General features: G+C 38.0%; 3 protein-coding genes across 3 annotated transcripts; all 3 read right to left on the bottom strand.

The window, feature by feature from the left end:
- Positions 1 to 3862: 3862 nt before the first annotated feature.
- Positions 3863 to 12615, bottom strand: LOC139121083 (neuronal membrane glycoprotein M6-b-like). The gene is made up of 7 exons (XM_070685706.1): positions 12339 to 12615; positions 9122 to 9290; positions 8702 to 8861; positions 6883 to 7021; positions 6169 to 6239; positions 5598 to 5657; positions 3863 to 4811 (listed from the first exon to the last, which is right to left on the bottom strand). The coding sequence occupies exons 1-7, from the start codon at positions 12373 to 12375 to the stop codon at positions 4575 to 4577; spliced, it is 873 nt and encodes a 290-aa protein (XP_070541807.1). The 5' UTR covers positions 12376 to 12615; the 3' UTR covers positions 3863 to 4574.
- Positions 12616 to 13827: 1212 nt separating this feature from the next.
- LOC139121081 (alpha-N-acetylgalactosaminidase-like) lies at positions 13828 to 20540 on the bottom strand. Its single transcript, XM_070685705.1, has 6 exons — positions 20270 to 20540; positions 18951 to 19125; positions 17644 to 17913; positions 17370 to 17531; positions 15003 to 15200; positions 13828 to 14621 (listed from the first exon to the last, which is right to left on the bottom strand). Exons 1-6 carry the CDS (start codon positions 20422 to 20424, stop codon positions 14349 to 14351), a joined length of 1233 nt encoding a protein of 410 aa, XP_070541806.1. The 5' UTR covers positions 20425 to 20540; the 3' UTR covers positions 13828 to 14348.
- Positions 20541 to 21059: 519 nt separating this feature from the next.
- Positions 21060 to 26165, bottom strand: LOC139121080 (alpha-N-acetylgalactosaminidase-like). The gene is made up of 6 exons (XM_070685704.1): positions 25942 to 26165; positions 24992 to 25166; positions 24409 to 24678; positions 23642 to 23803; positions 22502 to 22699; positions 21060 to 21677 (listed from the first exon to the last, which is right to left on the bottom strand). Exons 1-6 carry the CDS (start codon positions 26115 to 26117, stop codon positions 21405 to 21407), a joined length of 1254 nt encoding a protein of 417 aa, XP_070541805.1. The 5' UTR covers positions 26118 to 26165; the 3' UTR covers positions 21060 to 21404.
- Positions 26166 to 26516: the final 351 nt, after the last annotated feature.

Raw genomic sequence — 26516 nt, 5'->3', positions numbered from 1 at the left:
TAGAGTGTAACTACGCTTCATTTTGACATTTCAATCAGTGATCAGGAGAGCAAGAGTATCTTCTGTAGGTTTTGATAGGTTTATTTCTCAAATCATTGTTCAGAACTAAATGAAGTAAGGCATTATCCCTTGTCGCCTACTAGGGGATGAACCGTTAGACATTGGGTGGGGGAGATAAAACGTAAGACATTGGGTGGAGGGATATAAAAATGTGTAAAAAACTGCAGGGTAAATTTGTGCGGCGAAGGTGATTTAAAAATAAACATTCAAATGAAGGTCGGTCAAAACAGTGTATAAAGTAGTCGGGAAAATTAATTGTGTTGTGGAAAAAATACCTTTTTTTGAATAAATTTGGAACACGAAAAATAGTAGGCTATTCAGTTAAACAAGCATATGGTTCTGACTCCAGCAGCAGTCCTTATAGGGGAAGGATCGTTTCATCAAGGATAACCAAGTTGTCGACCTATGGTGTCATTGAATGTAATCGTATCGACCTTTCCAGTTCTATTTGTGGTCGTCATTAATGTCGATCTATGTGTCGCCATTGGGAAATCAAACAGCATGTATTTACAGTTGTACTGACCAGCCAAACATATTGCACAGCTTACTTTCTTTTCGGTAAAATGTGATGTTTCTGTAATCTAAAGTTCTTTGAATAAACGTCGACATTGCACATCGATACTTGCATTTTAAAGTTTCGCGCGCCAAATTATCATAATAGATGTCAGTGTCATAATTTCTCTCTGCAAAACTTTTGTTTAAAATAAATATATTCCGACTGTAAAATGAGAGACTCAGAAATGCTTCGAGTGCCTATGGAATAAATGCACTTGGTCAATCAATATGGTGTGATGGTTTGTCTATTGTGGTTAGTCTGTACTCCCCAGTTTGCCTTTTATTGATATACTCCCTAGCTTGCCTTTTATTGATACACTAAAATTACAGGAGGTCAAGGTTCACTTAAGGTACAGCTTATAATTCCGCAAGGTGGCAGTATTGCATGTCGGACACCTTCAATGCAACGTTGTTGCGTGGAGGCTATCATCAAGAAGCGCACTGGCACTGGTCGCGCGATGAGGTCTATGAAGAATTAGGCCTCAGGTTCATCAAGGAATTGCCCACGTTATTAAAACTCGCATTACAGTATTAACTTACTGTGAAAATTCTGTATAACAATTGGATGAGACTTTGAAACAACCACTTAAAAGATGACATTATTTACTCTAGCTATGTGAAGGGAACCATGACTATTCTAAAGACCGCATCGCTGCGGAGTCTTACTTTATTCCTGCATAATGTAGGCCTCCGGCCCTTATATGAGCTTACAATATCTAGGTGTCTTCCAGAGACAAATATTTTTATCAGAAATACAAAGAAGTATGGCGTGAAAAAAATACATTTACAGCGATGAAGGAGAAAATAGCAATAATTGCAGTTTCTCTTTAATTCTGAAAGTGTGATAGATAAATAGAGCAAGATTTTTTATTTGATTTCCGTCGCTTGTTTCCATAAGTATATTGAAAAAATAAAATGATGCCGACCTGTAAAGATTACTTGGAAGGTATTTTCCCTTAAATAGTTCCATGTACTACATTTAAATAATAAGTGATATTCATCCTCTATTTCTTTGTGACAAAGTTGACAAATCCTAAATTCTCTATCCACTCCTCTATGACGTCCAAGTTCTATTTCTAATGGGTGGTTTCCACATCTAAATCTTGCCAAGGCTCGTCGATATTTAAAAAGATTTATACTTGAAATATACAGTTCTAATGTTACATCTGTCTTAAAATTTCTATAATAACTAGTTTTCTCACATGTGCTTATATCTGACCACCATTCTTGCCTTTTTGTATCTTTTACTCTGTTGACAAACTCTGACTGGAAAAGCTCTGTATTACCAACACTTTGATTTAACCATACATGCCCCATACCATATCGATACAGAAGATTTTTCACATCAGTAGCCCACGTATACTTTTCCAATTCGTCTCTTTTAAATAGCATTTTATATGCTTTAGCAGGTAAGCGAGTGTCTGACATTTCCAATATGTGTATCCAAAATTTTACACATCTTTTAACATAGCAACAAAATAACAGCAATCTGCCACAATCACCCAACACAGCACATGTTGGTGCGCTGTTTGAAACTCCTAAATAACGACGACAGTATAATGATTGAACTCTTTCAAGATGTTCATATGGTTAAAAGCCCCAAACTTCTGACCCGTAGCTAAGTACAGGTAAAATATAGACATCAAAAAGTTTAAAGTACACATCTGGAGAAAGAGCTTTCATATTTTTGATATATTTCCTAACATTGCAATTTTCTTTCTTGCCTTAACAGCCATGTTTCTTGTAGTTACAACTAGTGATCCTTTACAGGACATAACTAGACCAAGATATTCATAAGCACTTTCTACTTTTAGCTGAGCCCACCAAAAAACCAACGCTCATGTCTACTGAGATATCCCCCTCTCCTATACACAACTATCTTAGTTTTGAAAGGTTGACCTTCATTTTCCATTTCAAAGTAAAATCATACAGGATATTAATAAGTCTTCTTAAACCCACCACTGTATATGCAAATATGACTATATCATCTGCATATAACAACAGAAACAGCTGTATCATATCATTTGGTATTAACTGGATTCCGGATAAACCGGAATTTTCCATCACCTTTGCCAACTCATTAAAACTAAACAAAATCGGGCTAAACATACAGCCCTACCGTACACCTTTGTGCAGATCAAAATAATCTGTTGTTACATTACCACTCCTTACATTTGATTTCACGTCTGCATAAATTCCTTTCAACATCTGATACATTTTCCCGTCTATGCCTTCTAAGGCTAACCTATACAAAAGACGAGTTCTATCGACAGAGTCGAATGCTTTCTCAAAGTCGACGAAAAGACAATACAATTTACTTCCACTTCCCATTGATAACGACTTTTGTATTATTGCGAATAGTGTAAAAAATGATCTACTGTGGAGTAACCTTCCCGAAAGCCCGCTTGGCATTCTGGGATATTCTTATTTTCCTTCGCCCATTCTTTTAGCCGTTCATTTAGGATACTGGTAAAAATCTTGCTAAATACACTAAGAAGTGTGATGGCCCTGTAGTTTTCTGGTTTACATGGATCACCTTTCTTGAATAGTGGTACTATTGTACCAACTGACCAGCTATTTGGGAAAATTCCTTGATCAAAAATACTATTGTACAGCTTATTTAGGAAAGGTAACAACACATCTATTGAATTCTTAAAGAATTCAGCTATTAACATGTCTGGTCCCGCGGACTTGTTATTTTTAAGTTTGCTTATTGCCTTCAGTATTTCTTCATCTGTAATTGAACAATTCAAAATATCCGAGAAAGCATCATTATTGCTCCCCGGTACATGTAACCTATTGGCATCAAACTCAGTAAGTTACCTGCTCAGGTAGCAGCACAGAGTGCTAATGTCACCAAATCCTCGTAAAAGGATCGACAATGCGTATGGTGTAGGCTGCTTATATAAACGGACAGATTTTCAGATCACGAAAAACAAGAATGCCATGCTTTCTCAAAGACCCTTAGGCTACGCCGTATGGACCTCTCCTGCCCTGATGTTGAGCTTGAACGGCGTTGTCCGCTCTCCCCTCGGGGCTGGCGTAAGCAGGTCGTTGAGGGCACATCAGAATATCGGTAACAGAAAATAGAAACTATGTAACTAACCAGAGGTTGTGAGCGGATTTTCGGCCACACTGACTGTATCTATCTAGATTTATATCTTCTGGTCTTATAGTGTGTTTCATGACAAATGGAGAGAAAACATTGATGAAACTACTATGTCAAAGACACTGGGATATATAAAGATGTATTTAAGTACGATCGATTTATTGATTTTACTTTCAATAAATTATTTTACAAGCGTTTCCTTTAACCTTCATCACCTTTATAGCTAATTCTGCTATGGCCGCTGCTATTAGCAACTTTAAGTCGTCTACAAATTGAAAAGGAGACCAACAGAAAAGCCATTTGCCAATTCGTGACAGTTATTTACATTAAGAACCGTCGCATTGGTAGTGACAGGAACATCAGTTTTGCTATGATAGAGAATTAACAGTAAAGTTGACAGTTTCTTTTGAGAGAAATAATGATATAAATAAAAATATTAGACTATAACAGTCAATAGGAACAGAATTTTAAGAGTCTAAACAATGAATCGTGGATTTTATAAGCTGGCGTGAAGACTTATGTAAGGTAATCATTTTTATCAAAGAGAGAAATGTGGACGGTATAATGTGAAGATGTAAAAATATAAAATGATAAAACAAATTTCGGTATAGATATTCTGGGTAGAAGTGTCTCACTTTTGTGAGATAGCATAACGCTTGCAAGCTGTAACGTTAAACGTACGATTCACACGCAGGACTTCAGGCAGTTATAACATTTCGAACTCTAGAAGGCGTAAATCATTTCTCTAATTATCAACGCTGTTTCCCCTTTCTCTGCTTTCTCTGTAATGTAGAAAGTAAGCCTCTGACAAGACATCTCTGACTAGATGCATTTTATCTTGTCTGAAGGTTTACATGTAATATGGGCGTCGATCCCTTGTGCTCTGTGTGTGGACACGATCTATCGACGTGTTTGAAATAGCACTGAGTTCCAATCCACCATATGTGTTCATTTCTCGACTGCTGCGCAGCGTGTCCATGCTCTGCGTGTTGTAGTGCGAAAATCTCACAAGACGGCTCGGGTCATCTCTTTTGAACTTGTTCTTGACATGCGACCAGTTCGCCGACAATATCATGAGAAAGTGTCCCTTGAAAGAAAATCATTGAGAAAGGGTTGATCAAATTAATGAGAGATGCTTGTTAGGTCATGACGGAACTTTGCAAACGAGAAATAATATAGATTGTTCAAAACTTTATATTTCCATGTATTTTTCATATTGTGCTTTATTGTATTCAGGGTAAAAACAAATGGATCGATTGGCAAGCCCTCGTGCCATCATATTCGTCTCTGTATCGAACGGAAGTAAAATCAACCTTAATTCAGGATTCGATAGCTTTCTTTAGATGTTTCTGACATAGCAATGCATTGTTCATTGATGAAATGATGACGATCAAAAATAAGTTGGTATATCGGGGGCAGGGGCAATGAGGTGCAAGAAGAATTTGTGTTCATGAGAGCAATCATCGAGAGTGACCCTGATGAACAATCTCGCACAGTAAAATTTTCTCCTTATGGCGAGATCGCTCGAGATGTCGATTTTCAACGAAATTTTGCCAATACGATAAAACAAGGCAATCACTCTCGATCTGTGGTGCACACGCATATAATTTCGTTGAAATTAGTGACTATTGTGCAATTTTAAATATTTCATAAGAGATAGTGAACCGTTAGTGTTGAACGTTACGAGCCGTCCTACAAAACAAAAGCGCCACGCGATATATCGTAAAGTCTCGTGCAGCATTGAAAATGGCGTTTACATTCCACGTTGTATTACAAAGTCATAAGTCTCTCAAGAAGGAAGACGCTCCCTACCGGATGTTCAGAAATTCGATTTACAGTTTAAAAGGAGTGATCAAAATGATTTCAATCTTACCAGCATCACCAGTACGAGAACCGCAGTAGACAGACTAACGAAATAATATGTGTACGGATTCTGGTGAAGACAAAATGAAAATGAGAAAAGAAATTAAACAAGTATAGATTTTTACTCACTTACTTTACTTAGAATTGCATATTGGTCGGACTAAACAAAGGTCAAAGACAGGAAAAAATTCAAGAAAAATGTAATATTCGAGTTCATTATAGAGTTGATTGTTGCTTAAACGTTTTAATGACACTTTCATGTCAATAATTGTTATCGAGCTGATAATTTGTGGTGACAGTGGATTCACGAAAATTATTGAAATTTATATATATATTATATATATATATATATATATATATATATATATATATATATATATATATATATATATATATATATATATATATATATATATATATATATCACGGAGACAGAAGACCCGCGGAAGACGAGATCCTCATGAGATTTCGAACTGCTGTTCTCCTCCTTGCATTTGATGTGTGATGAACTTAAACAAGAACTTGCGGTCTACCCGAAATCGCTGTGAGTGAACAGTGAAATCTTAAGACTTTTTATTTACCTTGAGGCAGTACATATCACGGTCACAGAACAGATAGACATCTTTATTCGGCTCCGAGAAATTAACCAAACCTGTAATCAACAAAAGGTGCTCATATTACTGAACGTAATCGAACTTTTTGAAGGAGAAACAAAACCGTGAGCTTACAGGGTTCGATCAGTAACTTGCTCATGAAGTTAGGGAATAAATAGAAATGGAAGAAAAAACAACTTCAGTTTACGGCACTTTTGACTTTATAGGTGTTGTTTGTGGATTTGTTATGAAAAATCGGTAAAGTTTCAGATCTGAAGGAGCAGGCAGTTGAATTTACTTATCCAAAACTTCTGTACGGTGACTTACATTCCGTACAGAAATTTTACTTGTTCTGCCGTAGAGGGCGGTGTTACTGCTCATTTAAACGGTGTCCGCTTGTGATCGACAACTTGACAAATACTGAATGCATTGAGCTAAAATTTTGTACCCAAAAGCATTTAGTGAACGTCGAGAGAGAATTTTGACGAGTGTTGGCCTGCCATGCCAATTCATGGATGGCCTTATTCCTATTGTCGTGTTCGGATTCAGAGGTGACATTTCTTCAATACGAACTTACTTCACATTAAATCTTCAAACATTTCTGGAAATACTGTGTGAAGTGCCAGTTTTCCATTTTCCCGTTTGCTCGACATTCATTTCAAATCTGGTAATCATTTGTAAAAAAGAAACAAATATAATTACCATACTGCCTGAGATCTATGCATCCACCCGGATCGCCACAATGATTTCTTTTGATGTTGTAAAAATAAATGCTTGGAATAACCATGACTGCCATCACAACAACCCAAATCACGAACAGAAGATAACAGATGAATGTGATCTGAAAAGAGAACGTTAATTCCAGTTACTCTTCTTTGGTTTAATAAAAGTATATTTGTACAATGCACGGCAGACCGTAATGATGTAGCCGAAAGCACAGAGTAACATTGACAGAGTAGCAACACTTGCATGCCTTTTGTTCCATGGTCGTCTCGGTAGACTATTGGCTTTTCATATTAAAATGAGCTCCAAAGGTGTTAAACTTTTTGGAGGCTTTGTTTGTGGTCGATGATTACACGAGATTATGCGAAAAAAACGGCGAGATGGCATCGTACTGCCAGTCGCGTAGCAACCATATTTACTTTGTGAGCTCTCAGGCCAGAAACACTGCTTCACGCCAATCAAAACATAACACGGCAGCAGTTTCATAAACATGTCCTTCCTTGACGCACGTGTAAAAGAGGGTACGACTGACCGTAAACCATTGAGTAAAAACAGACAGTATCGATAAAAGACTTTCAAATTTGGTTCAAACACACTCATTATATATTCATAAAAATATGAGAGGAATTTTTAAAACGGTAAAACTCGTTTTCCTGAAGCTCAAGACACTCCCGTTTTCGCCAGCACGTCAATTCTGCTCAGCACCACACGACAACAACAACACAAACTTTGCCGAACATACTTTCGCTTAACAATTGGCGAAAATCCGAAAACTACCGAAGGATTCACGGTCGGCACTCTTCGGAAAAGAGAGGCGAGAGCAACTGAGGCGAGGCGAACATGGATGGGTTACGTAACCGCTTCACGCCTTAAACAATACCCGTTGCCACTCTATCTATCTTTCTCTATGCCGAAAGTAATGAGGCGTCGTTTTAATCTACTGGGGAAGTAGGTTAACGGTGTCCGTGTGTGATCGACAACTTGAGAAATACTGAATGCATTGAGCTGGAATTTTGTACCCAAAAGCATTTAGTAGGTACGGTAGAGCATGGCGGTGAATTATATATTCAGCATTATGCAAATTTATACATATCTTTGTGAAAGAATCAAAGAACTTTTTGTGTGCAAATTCATGAGAGGCAGAATGTTTCCTGCTATAAAATATTCCAGTCAATGATGGCTTTGTGTAAATTCATGAATAAACATGACACTGGTAAATCAAAGATCTTTTGATTTCCCCGACTGGTTGTAAGTTTGTACACATCTACTTCAGCCTGTTGCGATCTTTGTGTGTACTTAGATTGTAGATTCACTCCTTTGCCATTTATTTTTCAGCTAGGAGTACGTCACGCCAGACATTAGGGTGCAACATTACTTTTCTGACTTACATTACCCGTGCGAAAATCATTTTGTACTAAAGTCATGGTAACATATAAAATAACGAACGCACACTCTCTGTTTCAATGCTTACCTAAGCATACATTTATCGTTGTAAATTATTCTTTCAAAGCTGTTCGCGACGCTCTCAGTGGTAATTCTGTTTGTCAGAAAAGCGTCAGCGAACCCATGACCGAAGAAGAAAAGGCTGATTGCAGATAAAGTATCAGGACGCCCGCACACGTTGACTCTTAACAACGACCGCCTGGCTCTCTTCACTGAGAAAGACGGAACGACCGAGTTCTGCGAGTTGTGGTACGGTACGGTAGAGCATGGTGGTAAATTATGGGTGCACAATTATGCAAATTTATACATATATTTGATTTTGAAAGAATCACTATGACGTCATTGAAATACTCACTGTTCCAAGCTGACAGAGTCCACTGAATCGAGAACCAAATCTACAAATGTATTCACGTCTGACGGAGCCTGTTGCCAAGCAACCAATCGCCAAAAATATAAGTGCCACAAGTACTACAAGGGATGTGACACAATAAACTGCAATCTTGACCCAGTAGAGTCTGTCAAATTGAGATAGAGACCAAAAGGTTATCTTTTAAAAAGCCATTTTACATAGTGAATTAAAAGCATGGGGCATCAAACAATTTAGGATTTATCAGCTATGAGGCTGCAAAGTGGTGTCTTGTGGAAAACAATCAACAAATCCCTGTAACCGTTGTTTCTTCTGAACAAAATGTTATACGTTTGATTTGGCCAAACACTGATCCCAAGAGAATTATTCTGAAATTATGAAGTTCGACGTCAAAGACCATATACTCACATAGATTCTATGGTATAGCTTGCCGCTGTGTCTGAGAATATCTCTATGGCATCTTCACATGCCAAGTGTCCAAACGCACAGAAAGTGGACACCGCTATTAAACAGATACACATTGAACAGACACTTGGCCAGGGCCACCGGTCACAGCATCTCTGTAATCCACTTTTGCCTTCGGAGAAAGGTGAAAAAAGTTTCAAAGGTGAGAAAATCTGACATTACTCTTATTTGTGGCAAACACTGTGAAGAATTGCATTTTCCCTCGTCATTGAAACGAACAAATTGTACTGAAATTTGCAACACTGCGTTAGTTTGCTTTGAAAATATTTATAATTTCTCTTGATCATTTTTACGATTGTAAAAAACTTGTGAATAGGTAACTTACATATACTCAAAAAATCATCGTTTACTTGAAAACTAATGACAAATGGAGTTCAGATAAAAAGTTATGAACTTGTGTAAAGAGTAATTATTCGAGAATTACGGAAGATCTCCAGTGGGTGTAACTGTTTTAGCTGTTATGTTTTAGTAGCTTTCGGGACCAGAATTGTCTATATTTGACAATTTGATCCAATATCGTTACTTCTTATCATCTCCCCAATAAAACCACTGTACAATGCCTTATAGGAGCTAAGAAAATACATGAATTGACGGATATGACTGTTCATGGGGACAGGTCTAATCATCAGAACGTCTACAACTACTTGACCCTGGATATAAAATGTAACGCGTATTTCCACGGTTTCTAAAAAGGTGCGTCTAAGGGGCAGGTTTTCGTATTTTCAAAATCTTAGTCGTTTTCTGACCTACAGTTTTTTCTAGACAAATTTTGAAGAGACGATTACTACCGCCTACCCTTCAATTTCAATGTTTTCACTCATAGAATTAACACACTGAATAATGGTCATTTACATTCCATATACCGATTCGTTTGAAGGAATTCTCTTCTGCAATCCAAATATTTGCGCGGTGACCTCGATTTCTATATTTGGATTAGAAAGTTACTTTTAGGAAAAGTGTAAACCTTTCATTTTTTTCTGAAGTGCTTATTACTTGAGGAAATACAGTTGTTTGTAAGCTTACAAATTGTGCGGTTAAAATCTATTAACCGATGTGTACCAATTTCATTTTTTGTGATGAAAAATGCAGTGTTGGCAGCCACCGTATATTTAAAGAATGTCTTAATGCACACTTACTATACTAGCAAAGTTAAAATAAACTCATATTAAAATGACTTCATGGAAAGCACTACACAATCTGGAAGGAAGTCAATCTGATTAAAATCAGATGTAGAGTACGGCGACGTCTGATTTTAATCAGATTGGAAGGAAGTGAAACCGTATATCGTCTAATATTTACACCGTGTTTGTCCTACGGCTACACCCTCGAAATTACATCCATTATTGATTTGGACTTTCACCCGGCTAAAGCGCTCCATTTCGATGCTTCGAGTGGAACTCAGCGAAGAAATTTTCCGGTAAATATAACCCCTTTTGGAGTGTCTATTCTCGAAGGTGATGCCAACCTTTATTTTCAGCACGGGCTGTGGCAGACCCGAAGACATCGATAGTCGGGGACATCTCCACTGATCCCAGATTTGAGCTGCAAGAATTTGATTGCGCAATAGTGTTGTGCCACAATTTCAAATAACATAGATCTGATTTATATTTCCAGTAGAGTACCACCATAATCTATGCCTTGTTTTCTGAATTGTGTTTTTTACTACGTCAAAGTGTCATAGACGGATCGTCACATGATGAGACATTGTAAATCACTGCATATATTTACATAGCCCGGTATGAACTCATTGAATAGCTATACCCTCACCTGTTGGAGTCAGTTTGGCCTGATCTACCCAAGGTTGACTCTTGTTGAGCCGTGAATCCATGAGTAATGTCCCCGTGAATAATCAAATAAGCCAACTTGTCCCAGCGCCTCACATGACCAGTTGGGTGTTTACCTAATTGTTAGTCACCCTGTGTTCTTGACCGATGGCCGTATGAAAGATATGATGACCAGACTGGTCTACTGAAAGCGGAATATCATCAATGCCTTCTGTTGTTTGTCTTTCTCGTTTTTTAAAACAGAATATACAATATATAATAAAAATATATTGGCGAGTCTAGTGACCTTTCGCATAGTTTTATGACGCTGAAGTCACGGCTTAAATTGACAAGAGCTGCCTGACCCTTCGGTGACCTGTTACGAAGCGTCGTGCTTTTTGAATCGATGTACATGTGGACATATTGAAATAAGTCATTTTTGTCGTTATAGCAACCGACGATTTAAAATGTTGAAGTTTCGGTGTTTTCATCTGGTATTGGTGCACCAAAAATATCATTAAGGGAGCGAATTATTGAAAGATCGATACTAATGTGGGAAATATTCCCCAACAGAAAACTAAGAAAGCGGATATATTTCTCAGTTAACGCCATCATACTTCTTTGCTTATTTAAATTAAGGCTTCATGTATGTTGTTCCTTTTCTTTATCTCAAAGGCCGTATAAAGGTGTTCAACTTATTACAAATAGAAAAGTAAACGTGTCAAGGAAGTGCTTCCTGTATGGAGCTGTTCGCATTCTAAATTACCACGAATGAACGGGATGTGACGTCATGATAATGATGACTGCCATGGTCAAGAATTCTCCGTGTCATCAATTTAGCTGAATATGATTATTCAAGATTTTGTGTTTCTTGATAAAAGAAATGAAAATTCTTCCGTGTTCAAAGTATCAACAGGTGAACTGAGCTCAGAGTTGACTCGTTTGTGACCGATGACATGTTTACAACTCTCATAGTTTGCTGTCGTAAATTAAAGCCATCTCGATCGTTATAAGAGCGACCCTTGTGAAACACCAACTGAACGTTAAGGCTTTAGGTTCGTTTTTCCTAACGATAGAATTAACAAAAGCGTCAAAAGTACGAGCGCTGTGTCTCCGAAGACTTGTTTTGTTGACCTCAAATAAGCCGAATAATGGCTTATCATAAGCATATCCTTGTAATTTAAGTCTCCGGGCTTATGATTATCATGAAGGGTTCGTGTGAAATAGTATAACGTCATATACTGTTCATAATTCCATATTCTTAGGCATTAACTGTTGACATCTCTATCGAAAGCATTGATGGTTATGGATCTATGTGGTATGCCTAAAATTATTCCTGATACACAGCACCAGTACTATGTACAATCTTGCGTAAATATCACAGTATTCAGACTTACTTCTCCTCTGGTCGTAGTAGGAATGCGGCGACGACATCTTCTCTTTTTCCCTTTCGCTAAAAGTGTTTTCCTCGTGTCTGTCCTGTATCCAAAATGTGAAAAAGCACTGAGTCTGAGAGTGACTCTGATATTCAGTGTGTATTTACCAACGGACTGGTTCAAAAATAATCATAGGTGGACGCTGATTTTTCCCCGGTGAGTGAGTCACGGAGATCATATGGCAAAACGATAATAATGGCCGTGTCGACATATATATAGTCAACATGCGAATTGTTTTCTATGTACACAATGAAGTGTTGGTTAATATATAACTAGCCAGTGCGGGAGGAAGGGGCGTGTCGCTCTTTACACTAAATAGCAGTGAAGTCTTACCTTTGGTAGGGCACACAGAGGAGGAAAGCGTCATTTGGCTTTTCAAACAATATACTTTCCCCCTAACGATTGCACGAGAACGACAAAAATGGATATTGTATATATATATATATATATATATATATATATATATATATATATATATATATATATATATATATATATATGTATATATATATATATATATATATATATATATATATATATATATATATATATATATATATATATATATATAAGTATACAGATGTCCTCGTGGGAAATAACAGTGATCCATGCTAAGCAGAGCGTTATAAATAAACAAATTATTTCAAGTACAAAGTAATGAAATAAATCTATTAAGTTTCATGCATCCTGCAATCCTCAGATAGAAGTAATAGATTTCATTTCATTACTATGTACTTGAAGTAATTTGTTTATATATATATATATATATATATATATATATATATATATATATATATATATATATATATATATATATATATATATATATATATCGAAGTATATTGATGTTCTCGTGGGAAAAGCAAAGCGTTATAATTAATATATTAATATGTTATATCATACCAGTATATTGATGGCGAAAATGCAGCGACCTACCTGATTGGTCGAGACGCGAAAAGAACCGTGGTTTATTCGCAATATACCACGGCTGGCACACCCTCGAGCTCTTAGCAAGAGCAAAAAATCCTTTCCTGACCTTCCATGCCAGAATTTCAATATACTGTTTTGATATAATAGCAATAAATCACAACCGGCGACGGCATACCACTCGATTTTGACTAGTTCACTTCATATATACACTCGCTATCGCTCGTGCATATATGTCGTGAACTGGTCAAAATCTCGTGGTATAACGTCGTTGGGTGTGTTTTATTGCGTAAATATATAATAATATATATAACAATATATATATATATATATATATATATATATATATATATATATATATATATATTAATACACTATTTAATACACTGTTGTACTATACACTATGTAGAAAGTATTATTCCCTATTACTTGAAGAAGTTTTATTACACACGCGCGCACACACTTGTACGTGTGTTAAATATTTTACACATTCAGTCGCAAACACATCCACGAGTCACACTAATTGCATTGTGAGTTTCTTTATTGCACATTTCGTAGACACTCAAGATTTTCGCCCTGTTCCCATGAAATGTTCTTGTTCTGAGCTTCTGTGATGATTCCTCTGTCGATTTACTCGAAAATAGCCTGCCTTAATCACTTTGAGGTACTTGTTAACTTTTCATATATCGTAGCGCTGTCCTCTTGGTTCTTGACAAAGTTTGGGTTACATACAATTGTTTCACGTTTACTATCTAAAACTTAAGCCTTACTTGTCTGTGAACATGTTATTTTGGCACAGTTGTTAAATAGTTTTGTCGCTCTGCACTTATATTTTTCGATATATATCAACATATATATGAGCCCAGCAATTTTCTTTTAAAAGTTTCATGCAATTTACAGTATATCAAACGTTGTCAAGTTCATAGATTTTGTCTTTTAGATGTTTAATCCCTCCTTCAATTATAAAACATACTGTTCATTACATTTAGCAATAGACGAACGCTTTCCATAAACTCCACTCTGCGGGTCGTAACACCAGGGGTTTCATTTACGTATTCCCGGTGCCGGCGAGGCTCTGACCATCACAACACCTGTGGGATTCACCAGGAAGTGAAGAGCTTCATCCAACAAAAACACGCCGACGTCTTGGTGCAGGAACACGTCCCTGAGGAAGTAGGTCTTGAAGGTGTCGCCAACTCCCATGGCTCGTAGAGTCGTTGTAAAGTTATATGGCATCCCGTCTGTCCGCCTGTTCAACACGACACTGGCGTAGTTGTTGTCACTGAGCGGCCTGGTCCACACTTCTATTGAATCTCTCTGTGGAATGATGACGGTTGTAAAATACAGGGATTTTAATATAGAAAGGGGTTGCACTCCATGCCTTAACTCTGCAGTAGCTGTACAATAATTGAGCCACACAGAAATACAATGCTACTGATCAAAAAATACGGACATACACGATACATACAGTTGATTTCTTTTAAGTGGGTGATTGAATTAAGTGAGGGCGATGAAAACACTGCCGACCGACAGATGACTACTAAAGAACTGATATTATCCCTTCCCAATCAAACAGACAATCAAACGGGAAAATAGAAATTCAAGAAATACTCAAGAAACCTGATATGTATATATTCTTTTGTCATTTTTCTTAACGACGCATATTTTGCGTGAATATTTTACGACCATATGACTCACCTTTATCACCTGCCTTCCCATCTTACCAAGAGGATCTTGGTCTATGGCGATGACTTCCTTATTGAGGAGAATGTCCCTAGCCTGCGGACTGATAGTCCTCAGATCGTTTGACATCATCAAGGGAGCAGCGAATATGGACCACATGGCCATCTGTACTTTGGACTGGTCATAGCTGAGACCGAAATCGCCGACCAGAAGCTGAAGTTTGATGGAGGAAAATAGTGCATTATTTCAGTTATCGACAAGTGAAATACACGGCACATAGCAATAACACTGCAGAGATATCAGCTTTCAGTTCAAAGAGGTAAACTGCATCTCAGTTTCGTAATACTCGATTCTGATGAGTCACTTTGACTGATGGATTGCAAGCCAGTCTATTTTCTGTCAACTATTCATTCACCAGTCGGAGGACAATGGTGTGCCAGTGACTGTGTATCAGTATAAGATGAGATATTGGGACCATGTAGTTGCTCCTATTTTTTGTCTCAAAGTACAAAGTTGGGGGGATATATTACAACTTCAAAAGTAGAAAGGGCTTTACATTTAATAATTTGAAACGATATACTTTACACTTTAACACGATTGGAACTAATTTGGCACAATTGGACGGTGAAGTAATGTCGATTTAATCTACAAATGTAATCTCATCTGCTGTTCTTTTCACATTACACACTTGTTTTTATGAGTAATTTGCTATATTGCAACATTCAGCCATACGGCACCTAACACTTTTAGAAATTTGAAAACTATGAAAATCCAATTATCCCAAATTAGTTCCAATCATGTTCTTTTTACTTTTATTTTCTGATAGTTAAAAAATGCAAGTGAAGACAGATAGACTAGGGTGGCTACAAGTGCATGTGTGCGTGATTTTGGAATTTCACCGAAATGTTGATTCACTATATCTATGAGGAAACTTGAATTATTTTTGTCCAATGCAAACGAGCTAAATCCATGCTTTAATAAGCTCAAATGTTTGACAATTGATATCAATGAATGTGATGAGAATGGGAATGGTGTTTGTGATGAGAATTGGGTTTTGAAAGAGCAGATGTGAACAACAAATATGATATTGGAATTTCAACCAAGTGATTATTTGTGAAGGTTAAAAAGTATTCTCTGAGAGTTCAAAGGTTTAAATGTGAAATCATAAGTAAATTAAGGAATTATTGATATGGACTGTGACACGCAGGGGAAGGGCCACAGTTTTTTGCGCCTGAAAATTGGGAGGGTCACTCTTTTTCTTGCCAACAGTTTTTGAAGTCATTTTTTTCACCCCAGGGCCTTAGGGTGCAAACGGTTAATCAATCAAATCAGATGAAAAGGGGGGGGGGTCACATTTTACAACTGATGAATTGGGGGGGGGGTCAAATTTTAGAAATTTAACTTGGAGGGGGAGTCGCTTTTTACAATTAATTTCTAGCTTAAGTTCCAACGACCCCCTCCCTCCCCGTAAAAGACAAATGCTCCCTTAGAAATGAAGTCTAGTCAAGATTTAAATATTCAGCTGGCAACAATAACCTGGGACACAGCGTTTCAAGTTCATCACTGGAGATTTTGACATGATTTTAGGAGTAGAAGCAGTATTTTATGTATGGAACAAAATACTGGACAGTACACGTAAATAAAAGTATACTTTGATTTACAGCGCTTACAGGCAAGCCTTGCCACTTCGATGCCTGGTATGCATGTTTTTTACACACACTAAATGTTTTCATATCATTAACAGGAAGGAACCTAATGACTGGATTGTTTGTACAGGATAAACAACAGAAAACCGACACCGAAATATATCTGACCTGTAAGCCTTGAGACAGATTACTATCACCAGTCTGGGGTGCAAATTAATGTCTTTACGACCAGATGGCTATTGACTAACACAAATTAAAGTCACCCACACTATTACAAACAATCCAGTCATTAGCTTCCTTCCTGTTAATGATATGAAATGTTTAGTATGTGTAAAAAAAACATGCTTACCAGGCATCGAAGTGGCAAGGCTTGCCTGTAAGCGCTGTATATAAGTCATTGTGATTCGTTGCATTTACGAATCCTGACATTCAAATAATATAATGTTGCAAGTGCAAGATTTTAGTGTCGAATTTAAACTGGCTCTGATACCCATTACACACCGTATTTGATCATTTAGAGAGAAGACAGTTTATCGTTTTCATGTGTTCTATCTGTAGGCCTATAGGTGAGTGGAAACTTTCCTTTGTCTGCAAAGCTTTTAAAATCGTGTGTCAAGGTTCTGTTCATGAATAGTTGACTTTTGATATAATTGCAATCTCGACAAAACTATAGACACCAGAAGACAGTTATTTTTACAAAATTTGACAACTGACTACAGAATCAACTTTATTTTACCATATCTGGGTCATTCCATCTGCCTGGCCCCGATGCAGCAATGAGAGTGTCTTGTTCTCTAGCATAGTAATCAATGACGCTGAGCACACTTTCCCATGAATCTTGAATATCGTTGAAATTTCGCCATAAATTACAATCTTCGCCGATCAGGGTATAATTTGGCTAGAAGATAAGAGAATAATTAAATCTTAGAGATCTGCGTTTCAAACCGGTCTGTATGCTGACGCTTTTGGAAAAAAAATGTCTGAGGCATTATACGGCAAATGTTGCAAACCTTGATGAGTACTTCACTCTGATACCACGGCCATTCACACGAAAACACGATGGGTCTTCCGGTTTTGTTCAGCGCCCTCGTCATCTCTGGATAATCATGATCCATTCTCCATGGCAACGAGAAACAGCCATCGAATTTGAGGTAGTCGATACCCCAGTCGGCAAATGTCTGAGCGTCCGTCTGCATGTGGCCAAGGCTCCCGGGGTAGCCGGCACACGTCAGAGCACCAACGTCTTCATAGATGCCGAGTTTGACTCCTTTGGAATTAGCCTGCAAATTTAGCAGCACAGATATTTGGTTATTCTAAATGCCAGTATGGCTCACTAGAAAACACAATATATAGCTATACATAGTTCAATATCGAACACCAAACGAGGCGTATGCTGATTTTGGACAGACGAAATGTATCGAAAGGACAGATTTAGATGATAAATTATGGGAGTTCATCTAACAAATGTTCGCCAACCCTGGATATAACAGCGAAGCAATGCCTTTGTTTTTGTATAGGTAAAACTATGAATGGAGGGCGTATTTATACATATTAACAAAAACGAAGCACGACAAACGGCCCATTTAAGCTCAAAACAACAGTGTCGAGAGTATGCAAATAAATTTAGGTTAAACCTGCAGGACCACAGATGTCAAGAGTCTAATGATGTTACGAAAGAGGAAGAATTATAATGCATCGTTTGAACTTCTCTTTTTTTTGCCGATGTGTATCGCATCAAGAATTATTGCACTTTCAAAGCGTCACGTTCACACCACTCCACTTTTAAAGGAATCACACTGGTTACCTATACGTCAATAATTTATACGATTTTAATCATCACATTGAAATGCCTTCATGGTTCAGATCCTCCCTATCTCTATGCAACCAGTAAATTGGCCAGTCTCCACGTACGTCCCGAGGCGTAGTCTACGGCCAGTTGACCATAGATGTAACGCCTCCATCGCAAGGACCAAATAGCATATAGGGAGGGCTTGTTGTGCAGCTGCTTCCTTGGTTTAGTGGAATGCCTTCCTATTGCGATAATTTCATTATTTCTAAACGTTTGCTGAAAACACATGCTTTAAACATTGCTTGTAGATCTGTAATTTGCTTGCTGTAATCACCTCGTTTCAGCATTGTCTTTTTAAAGTCTTAGATCAGACTGGACTTTGTTTTCTACTTTTATGCTTGTATTGTATTTTCAGCGGCTTTGATCACTGTCTCTGTGGAATTTAGTATCTATATTAAAAAGTAGTCGTAGTAGTAGTTTTACTATTGTTATTGTACAATCGGCACAAGAACATTTACGATATCTTACATGTTGGACCAAAGCTTTGATGCCATTAGGGAACCTCGTCTCATTTGCATACAGCCGACCAGACGCATCTCTTTCGTGTGACATCCAACAGTCGTCCAAGTTTACGTACTGGTAGCCTGCATCTCTGTACCCGTCACTCGCTATCCGGTCGATGGTGTCTTTGAACAGTCTTTCGCTATGTTAAAGTATGGTAATGAAAATCACGGAATAAAGAAACTGGAAAATCGTGTGATTCGCAGGTGGATTTTTTTCTACAAACGAACATTCAACTGGTCGAGAGAAGTTTAACCGTATTTGTTGTCACATAATTATTGTAAGAGTATGTTTTGTGCTCTAACACAAAACCAGAGACTCAAGGAAGCTTAATTCTGTTCTATCTTCATTACGTCACTGTCCCTCCACAAAAACGTTTGTGGAGGGACCGTGATTTAGTTATGTAAACGGCATTTAAAAGCAAATTGTCGTCGGAACTGCGGCTGTGCGAGTTTCTTGTTTACAAACAATGTATTTCGTGCACGATATCTAGATGCACCTCATCATCATAGCTGCAACATTGAAAATATACGATGTAGATTATGACAGACATGTTTTAACTTTCATCAATCACCATCGTACCTTGGATATAGTGTTAGCATTGATCGTATGGGTCCCATACGACTTTGAGCGCAGTTCCGACGACTGTATCCCTTTAACTGTGTTTTCAACCATCAGTGAACATCTACACTGTGTGTTCACGATGAACATGCTGGAGTTGAGCGGTCGTAGCTCTTTCCATACCAACCACCTGTTGAAGTGCATGGTGCATATTCGAGGGAAAAATCAATGTTGGTCATCAAGTTTACCTTTGAAACCAATATCCTATATTGAAAGTAATATTAAAACTTATGAACAGGTTTAAAATGACCTTTAACCTGGCCTGGCTAGGATCGGTATGTCGTCGGTATGGCACTGATCAAAGTGCCAGTACTCATTCTTCTGTGCACATCAAACTGATCCAATGTGATAACCTACTAGCGTGTACTCTGATCTCTGAACCTATGGGGATTTTGTCAAGACATCGATACATACTTCAGAAACACTTTGGCGAGTCGACAAAATGGAGACAAAAGAACGGCAAATCAATATAATGTATCTGCTGAGAGAGGGGCAGAGAGATAGGCAGACACAAACCTTTCAAATAGAAAATGTAAGTATAACAAGCTCACTGTTGGTCATCAAACTTTATCTCCACAAGTAGTTTTCTGCGTGAGTTCATGGCGTGAAATACAGATACACAGAGTTTCAATATACAGCTACGTACATTACTATTCTACACCGACCTTATGCAATTGTCAGGGTCCTCCACACAGTCGACGTTGCACCGAAACCTCTCCCAAACAATCCAACCCATAGGTGGGGTCAGCGCAACACCATTGTCTAAACTTTGAACTTCAACAAAAGAATACGCAATCAGGAAGAGTACTGCCGATTTCATGACGCAGAATTTGCCCAGTGCTGCTCTACAAACCTCTCAAAAGTACTTACTGGACAGTGTAGGCTAGGCTGCAGCGCAGCGGGGCAGTGGTCAGCTGAACCCTGTACTCGATTGCTAACTCTGACCCAAGCGAGCAAGGCTCATTTAAGGGATGGACCATTAAATTTTAGGAGGGTGGGCGGGACGATGCCACGTATTTTTTCGTCCAAAATTTTGAAAAATTACCCTTTTAGATTTTGCTCGGCACACATACTATTGTGTCCAAAAATGGACAATTTTTGGACCGGCCTTCATGTAAATATTTCTTTTCAAAAATATTGCTCTGCAAATTATTTATTTCCTCTTTGACAATCCTCTCTAAAAGTCTAATGGTACATCCATAACAAACAAGATAGTTTTGAAAGTTTTGCAGACAGTTTTTAATACTTAGTTATACATTGGTTTCTTCGTTGTCCAAAACCAAGATGTTTACGAACAAGCCTGCCGCACACGAGAGAAATGCCGTCAAAATAAATGACAAAAAAGAGGAAAATGACTTTCTCCGGCGCACACGGTGAGGAATTTGCCTCGCGAGGCACACGATATCAAACAGGTTGGATATTTTGCTCAACGCCTCGCGAGGACAAAAACTCACGAAAAATCGACCGCACACGAGAGTAAACTAGCTGAGCAAACAGCCTCGAATGAAATTTTGCTCAGCTAATTTCTCTCGTGTGCGGCAGGCTTTTAATTATGGAGGAAAGTTGAATCGCCTTATCGCTCTCTACTTGTTTATTTCGATACTTAATCAATACATATGAGTCCAGCAATTTTCTTTGAAACGTGTCATGCAATTAACATAATATTAAAGTCAAGTTCGAAGACTTTTGTCTTTTAAATGTCTGATCATCCTCTTGGCCCACAACTCTTCATTAAATTTTGCCATCTGGCTATGATACTGAATTCCATAAATTCCAACATGAGGACCCGTAACCAAAGTGTTATCCATGTGCTTTCGGTGCCGGCGAGGCTCTGACCATCACAACACCTGTGGGATTCACCAGGAAGTGAAGAGCTTCATCCAACAAAAACACGCCGACGTCTTGGTGCAGGAACAAGTCCCTGAGGGCGTACGCCTTGAACTTGTCGCCCACTCCCATGGCTCGTAGAGTTGTTCTCAAGCTATAGGGCCTCCCATCTGTCCGCCTGCTGAGCATTACGCTTGCGTAGTTGTTATCCGTCAGCGGTCTGGTCCACACTTCTATTCCGTATCTCTATGGGATAAATGATAGTGGTAGTAAAATCACTGGAATTAAGGGACCGTCATAGATTGTCGCATCGGTTCAAAAGGCTAAATTCATTCGTTTACGGGGGGAGGGGGTTTGACCTCCATTCAATTAGTGAACTTCACTTTCGTACTTTGATTTCGTGATTACAAGTTCTCTTCACATTGTGTGTAAAAATAAACAAAAACTGCTCACTCTTACCAACAAATTTTGCTGTAACTGTTTCCAACTCGTATGTGTCATGTTATGGTTAGTACTCAAATTTGATCGATTACTTGACCATATAACGTGGTTAGGGGATACATATTCTTCAGAAGTGATATCAAAATGCTACATTATACTCTAAGGCAGACATCAACATTTCGCACTTTTGAATTTTAGTTTAGGGGAAGGGGAGGGGGTTTTGATGTAAACGAAGGATTTCGTTTCTTGAACTTATGCGGCAATCTGAGACGGTCCCTAAGTAAAGCAAGGTGTGAAAGTGACGCCCGAACTCTGCATTAATTATTCTATGTATGAGTCACATAAAGTTATGTTGAGTTTATAAATGAAAAAACCAGGAACAGCAAAAAAAACCAGGAAGTATACTTGATTAATTGAGACGGGTTGCTTGCAGATGAATTATTGAATAAACACGTGGTGATGCAACCAAACGTTGCCGGAAGAGGTGGCTATCATAAAACCGACAACTTCCAAACCAAACAGAAACACAAGAACCGAAAAAAATATACGACAAATAGTATAGGCCCCTAAAACGTTCACATATATTGTTTCTTTTCCGTGTCATTAGAGTTTTCAGTCGCACTGCTCACCGTAATAACTTGCCGTCCCATCTTACCAAGAGGATCTTGGTCTATGGCGATGACTTCCTTATTGAGGAGAATGTCCCTAGCCTGCGGACTGATAGTCCTCAGATCGTTTGACATCATCAAGGGAGCAGCGAATATTGACCACATGGCCATCTGTGCTTTGGACTGGTCATAGCTGAGACCGAAATCGCCGACTAGAAGCTGAAGTTTGATGGAGGAAAATTGCATTATTTCAGTTATCGACGAGTGAAATACACGGCGCAGAAATGTCGTAGCAATTGTCAAAAATTTGATAATGGTTTCACTGTTTTCGAGAAGACAAGTACATCTCTTCTTCTCAAGTATGTCAAATTACAAATATCAGTCTTGGCAACACAACGAAGTGTACATCGTATGCAAAATGATTCTTGGGTCAGATTGAAATTGGGTCAGCTAGCAGTAATAACCTTGGACAGCGGATTGACATGCTCATCACTGGAGTTTTTGGCATGATTTCGGGAGAAGAAAAAGAAACTATATTCTGTGGACGGGAAAAACAATACTAAAGCTGAACGTTGGGATACTATATCGTAAAAGAAGTCTTTGTCTTCTGACATTTATTCTAATCATAAAACTTTGGATATTAGGTGCTATATAAATATGATAGATAGATAGATAGATAGATAGATAGATAGATAGATAGATAGATAGATAGATAGATAGATAGATAGATAGATAGATAGATAGATAGATAGATAGATAGATAGATAGATTGGGATAATATAGCTTGATCGATTGTTCTTGTTGATGCAACAAATATTTAGGTTTCGAATGAAACCTCGCTACACACTACATAACATATGCTTTAATCTGATCTTGTATTTCCTGGTAAACGCGGTTAACTTTATTACGGCATAAAATTTCTTATTTCTATCAGGAAAAACATAATCGTAAAATTACAGCATATTGTTTCCATCTTTTCTATCTGTAGACGGGAAGTTTCTTCTGACGACAATCTTGAACTATCTTTCAACTTTCTGAGCATGCATATGTGCATGCATATCTATGATTACTGTCTAGAAGTAAACCTCTAGACAGTTATTTGTACCAAATTGAAAAAAAGTGCAAAAAGACATAAAACGACTCGACTCAACATCATTTTACCATATCAGGGTCATTCCATCTGCCTGGCCCCGATGCAGCAATGAGAGTGTCTTGTTCTTTAGCATAGTAATCAATGACGCTAAGCACACTCTCCCATGAATCTTGAATATCGTCGAAATTTCGCCATAAATTACAACTTTCACCGATCAGTGTATAATTTGGCTGAAAGGTAAGAGAATAATCATTTTAATAATGAAATACGTGTGAGAGCAGTGGGTGGGCTGGCGCTGTGTGGTTAGTATCTGGCAGGAATATGTGGTTAGTGTCTGGCAGGAATATATGGTTAGTATCTGGCAGGAATATATGGTTAGTATCTGGCAGGAATATGTGGTTAGTATCTGGCAGGAATATGTGGTTAGTGTCTGGCAGGAATATATGGTTAGTATCTGGCAGGAATATGTGGTTAGTATCTGGCAGGAATATGTGGTTAGTGTCTGGCAGGAATATGAGCAGTTTGTTCATTGTATTAGCCTAGCAGCATAGGTGTGTGAAGTTAGTTCCAAGCTCCTAGTTCCTTGTTCCTTATTCCATCGAATGTGAATAAGGAACTAGGAGCTAGTTCCCAGTTCCTTATTTGAACTCGTCACTCTGTTCATAAAAACATAGTGCCGAGCCCATCTCCCGACTCAACGTGAGTTGAGTACAAGAAAGCAATACTTTTATTTGTGTTGCTCCACACTTTTGATATTTTCATTCTTCTGACCTGCCGACGATAACAAAATGATCAACAGGGAAAAGGTCACAGGTACGGGACAATTGTTGCAAACCTTGATGAGTACTTCACTCTGATACAACGGCCATTCACAAGAAAACACTATCGGTCTTCCAGTTTTGTTAAGCGCCCTCGTCATCTCTGGATAATCATGATCCATTCTCCATGGCAACGAGAAACAGCCATCGAATTTTAGGTAGTCGATACCCCAGTCGGCAAATGTCTGAGCGTCCGTCTCAATATGGCCTAAGCTCCCGGGGTAAAAAGCACACGTGAGAGGACCGACGTCTTCATAGATGCCGAGTTTGACTCCTTTGGAATTAGCCTGCAAATTTAGCAGCACAGATATTTGGTTATCAGAAAGCCCGTGAGGCTTGATAGGACATGCAATACATATACATCCCTATCCTTTTCCGCGCACACTCGGCATGCATGCAGATTTTTCACTAATGAAAATTAATGAAAAATATATTGTATCAAGACACGATAAACCATTGCAATTCATTTTACAAACTATCGGCAACTTCAGGTTGATCTGTCAAGCAATAAATATGTATTAACGTCTCTGTAAACCAATGGCACAAATTCATTTGCCCATTTTATATATCAAACGGCACATAAAATTTACGATATCTTACATATTCGACCAAAGCTTTGATGCCATTTGGGAACCTCGTCTCATTTGCATACAGCCGACCAGCCACATCTCTTTCATGTGACATCCAACAGTCGTCCAAGTTTACGTACTGGTAGCCTGCATCCCTGTATCCGTCACTAGCTATTCGATCGATGGTGTCTTTGAACAGTTTTTCGCTATGTTTGGAATTTAATGAAGGAAACAAGAGTGAAACTAGGAATGGGGAAACCATGCGCTTTGCGAGGTTTCAGAACAGTTCAGCTATTAATCGAGATACGTTTTACCGTACTTGTTGTTCCGTAATTTTGTGAGTGATTTTTTTACCGTACGACAAATTCATAGATCTCTGGGAGCAACAGAAATAGGATTCTAAGGTCTGTGATATTAAGTTACGAATGAAAGATTTAATAGCATTAGCGTATTAACTCTAAAACCAACAGCTAAAAACACTGTGATGTAATGATAGTGATTGAATTTAATTGAGGAAGAACTGTTGCCACTGTGTCGTAACATTCTGCAGGAATGTAGGAGGCATATTTTAGAAAATCAAACATTTTGAGTCGATAGTCAGGTTTACCTTTGAAAAAATAATTTCAAAATTATTTATTGGCAGGTTAAAACGTTAATCGCCTGTCTTCGCTTTGCTGAAACCTGGCCGAGAGAACCTGGCGATGTATACCATGACCTCTGAACGAATGGGGACTTAGACGGAAAAACATCGACACAAAATTCAGAAACATTTTGACAAGCGCGACAACCATGTATATAATGTCCAATCCATGCCAAAATTATTACTTTATATTTTACTGTTCTGAATTCAATTTTACAGCTCAACATTCTATTTTTAATTCACTATACATCTCAACATTTTATTTTGAATTTTACAACTCCACATTCTCTTCTGAATTCAATTTTACATCATGTACATCTACTTGACTATTCGATACTAACCTTATGCAATTGTCAGGGTCCTCCACACAGTCCACGTTGCACCGAAACCTCTCCCACACAATCCACCCCATGGGAGGGGTCAGCGCAACTCCATTGTCTAAACTTTGAACTTCCACAAAAAACCACGCAGTTGAGAAAACAAGTGCTAATCTCATGTCGTAGAATTTACCAAACATGGGTAAAGAGGACTAAATACTGAACCTGTGATCCTACTTAAAGGTGAAGGTATAGTGCTGTTATGAGAGCAGAAGTATTAAAGTCAATCGTTATGTATTCCGCTGCCTTATCGATGAGGAGTCATGGTTTTTTTTATTAATCGAAACTAAAATATTTGATGATGATATCTTACGTGTTGGACTGAAGCACAGCACTGGAAATATCCCATAATTCATTATGATTTGTGCCCTCAGAGATTATCCAGAGAAGACTTGCATGTCTCCAATATGTAGACATTTTTAGAATAGTTTTATAAATCATAGACCCTAGGGTTTATGTATAAATTTACGTTAGAATGATGTGAAAAAATATATTTGATTGAGAGAAGATAACATTTTGTGTACTTTTCCGACCATCTT

Source organism: Ptychodera flava, chromosome 21 (genome assembly GCF_041260155.1).
Source record: "Ptychodera flava strain L36383 chromosome 21, AS_Pfla_20210202, whole genome shotgun sequence".
Classification (NCBI taxonomy): Eukaryota; Metazoa; Hemichordata; class Enteropneusta; family Ptychoderidae; genus Ptychodera; species Ptychodera flava.
This window is presented reverse-complemented; position numbering and strand designations above follow the sequence as displayed.

Bases quoted from the DNA above. Each gene is read 5' to 3' on its own strand.
- LOC139121080 (XM_070685704.1), bottom strand. From the start codon at position 26,117: ATGTTTGGTAAATTCTACGACATGAGATTAGCACTTGTTTTCTCAACT. The intron at 23,804-24,408 runs GTTTGCAACAAT...CTTACCTTTCAG, and splicing joins AGAGTGAAGTACTCATCAAG to CCAAATTATACACTGATCGG. The intron at 21,678-22,501 runs GTGAGCAGTGCG...TTTATCCCATAG, and splicing joins TGGGACGGCAAGTTATTACG to AGATACGGAATAGAAGTGTG.
- LOC139121083 (XM_070685706.1), bottom strand. From the start codon at position 12,375: ATGTCGTCGCCGCATTCCTACTACGACCAGAGGAGAA. The intron at 5,658-6,168 runs GTAAATAAAAAG...TGTCTTCACCAG, and splicing joins GTGATATGTACTGCCTCAAG to AATCCGTACACATATTATTT. The intron at 4,812-5,597 runs GTAAGATTGAAA...TTTTCTTTCAAG, and splicing joins TTCTCGTACTGGTGATGCTG to GGACACTTTCTCATGATATT.
- LOC139121081 (XM_070685705.1), bottom strand. From the start codon at position 20,424: ATGAAATCGGCAGTACTCTTCCTGATTGCGTATTCTTTTGTTGAAGTT. The intron at 17,532-17,643 runs GTTTGCAACATT...CTTATCTTCTAG, and splicing joins AGAGTGAAGTACTCATCAAG to CCAAATTATACCCTGATCGG. The intron at 14,622-15,002 runs GTGAGTCATATG...ATCATTCCACAG, and splicing joins TGGGAAGGCAGGTGATAAAG to AGAGATTCAATAGAAGTGTG.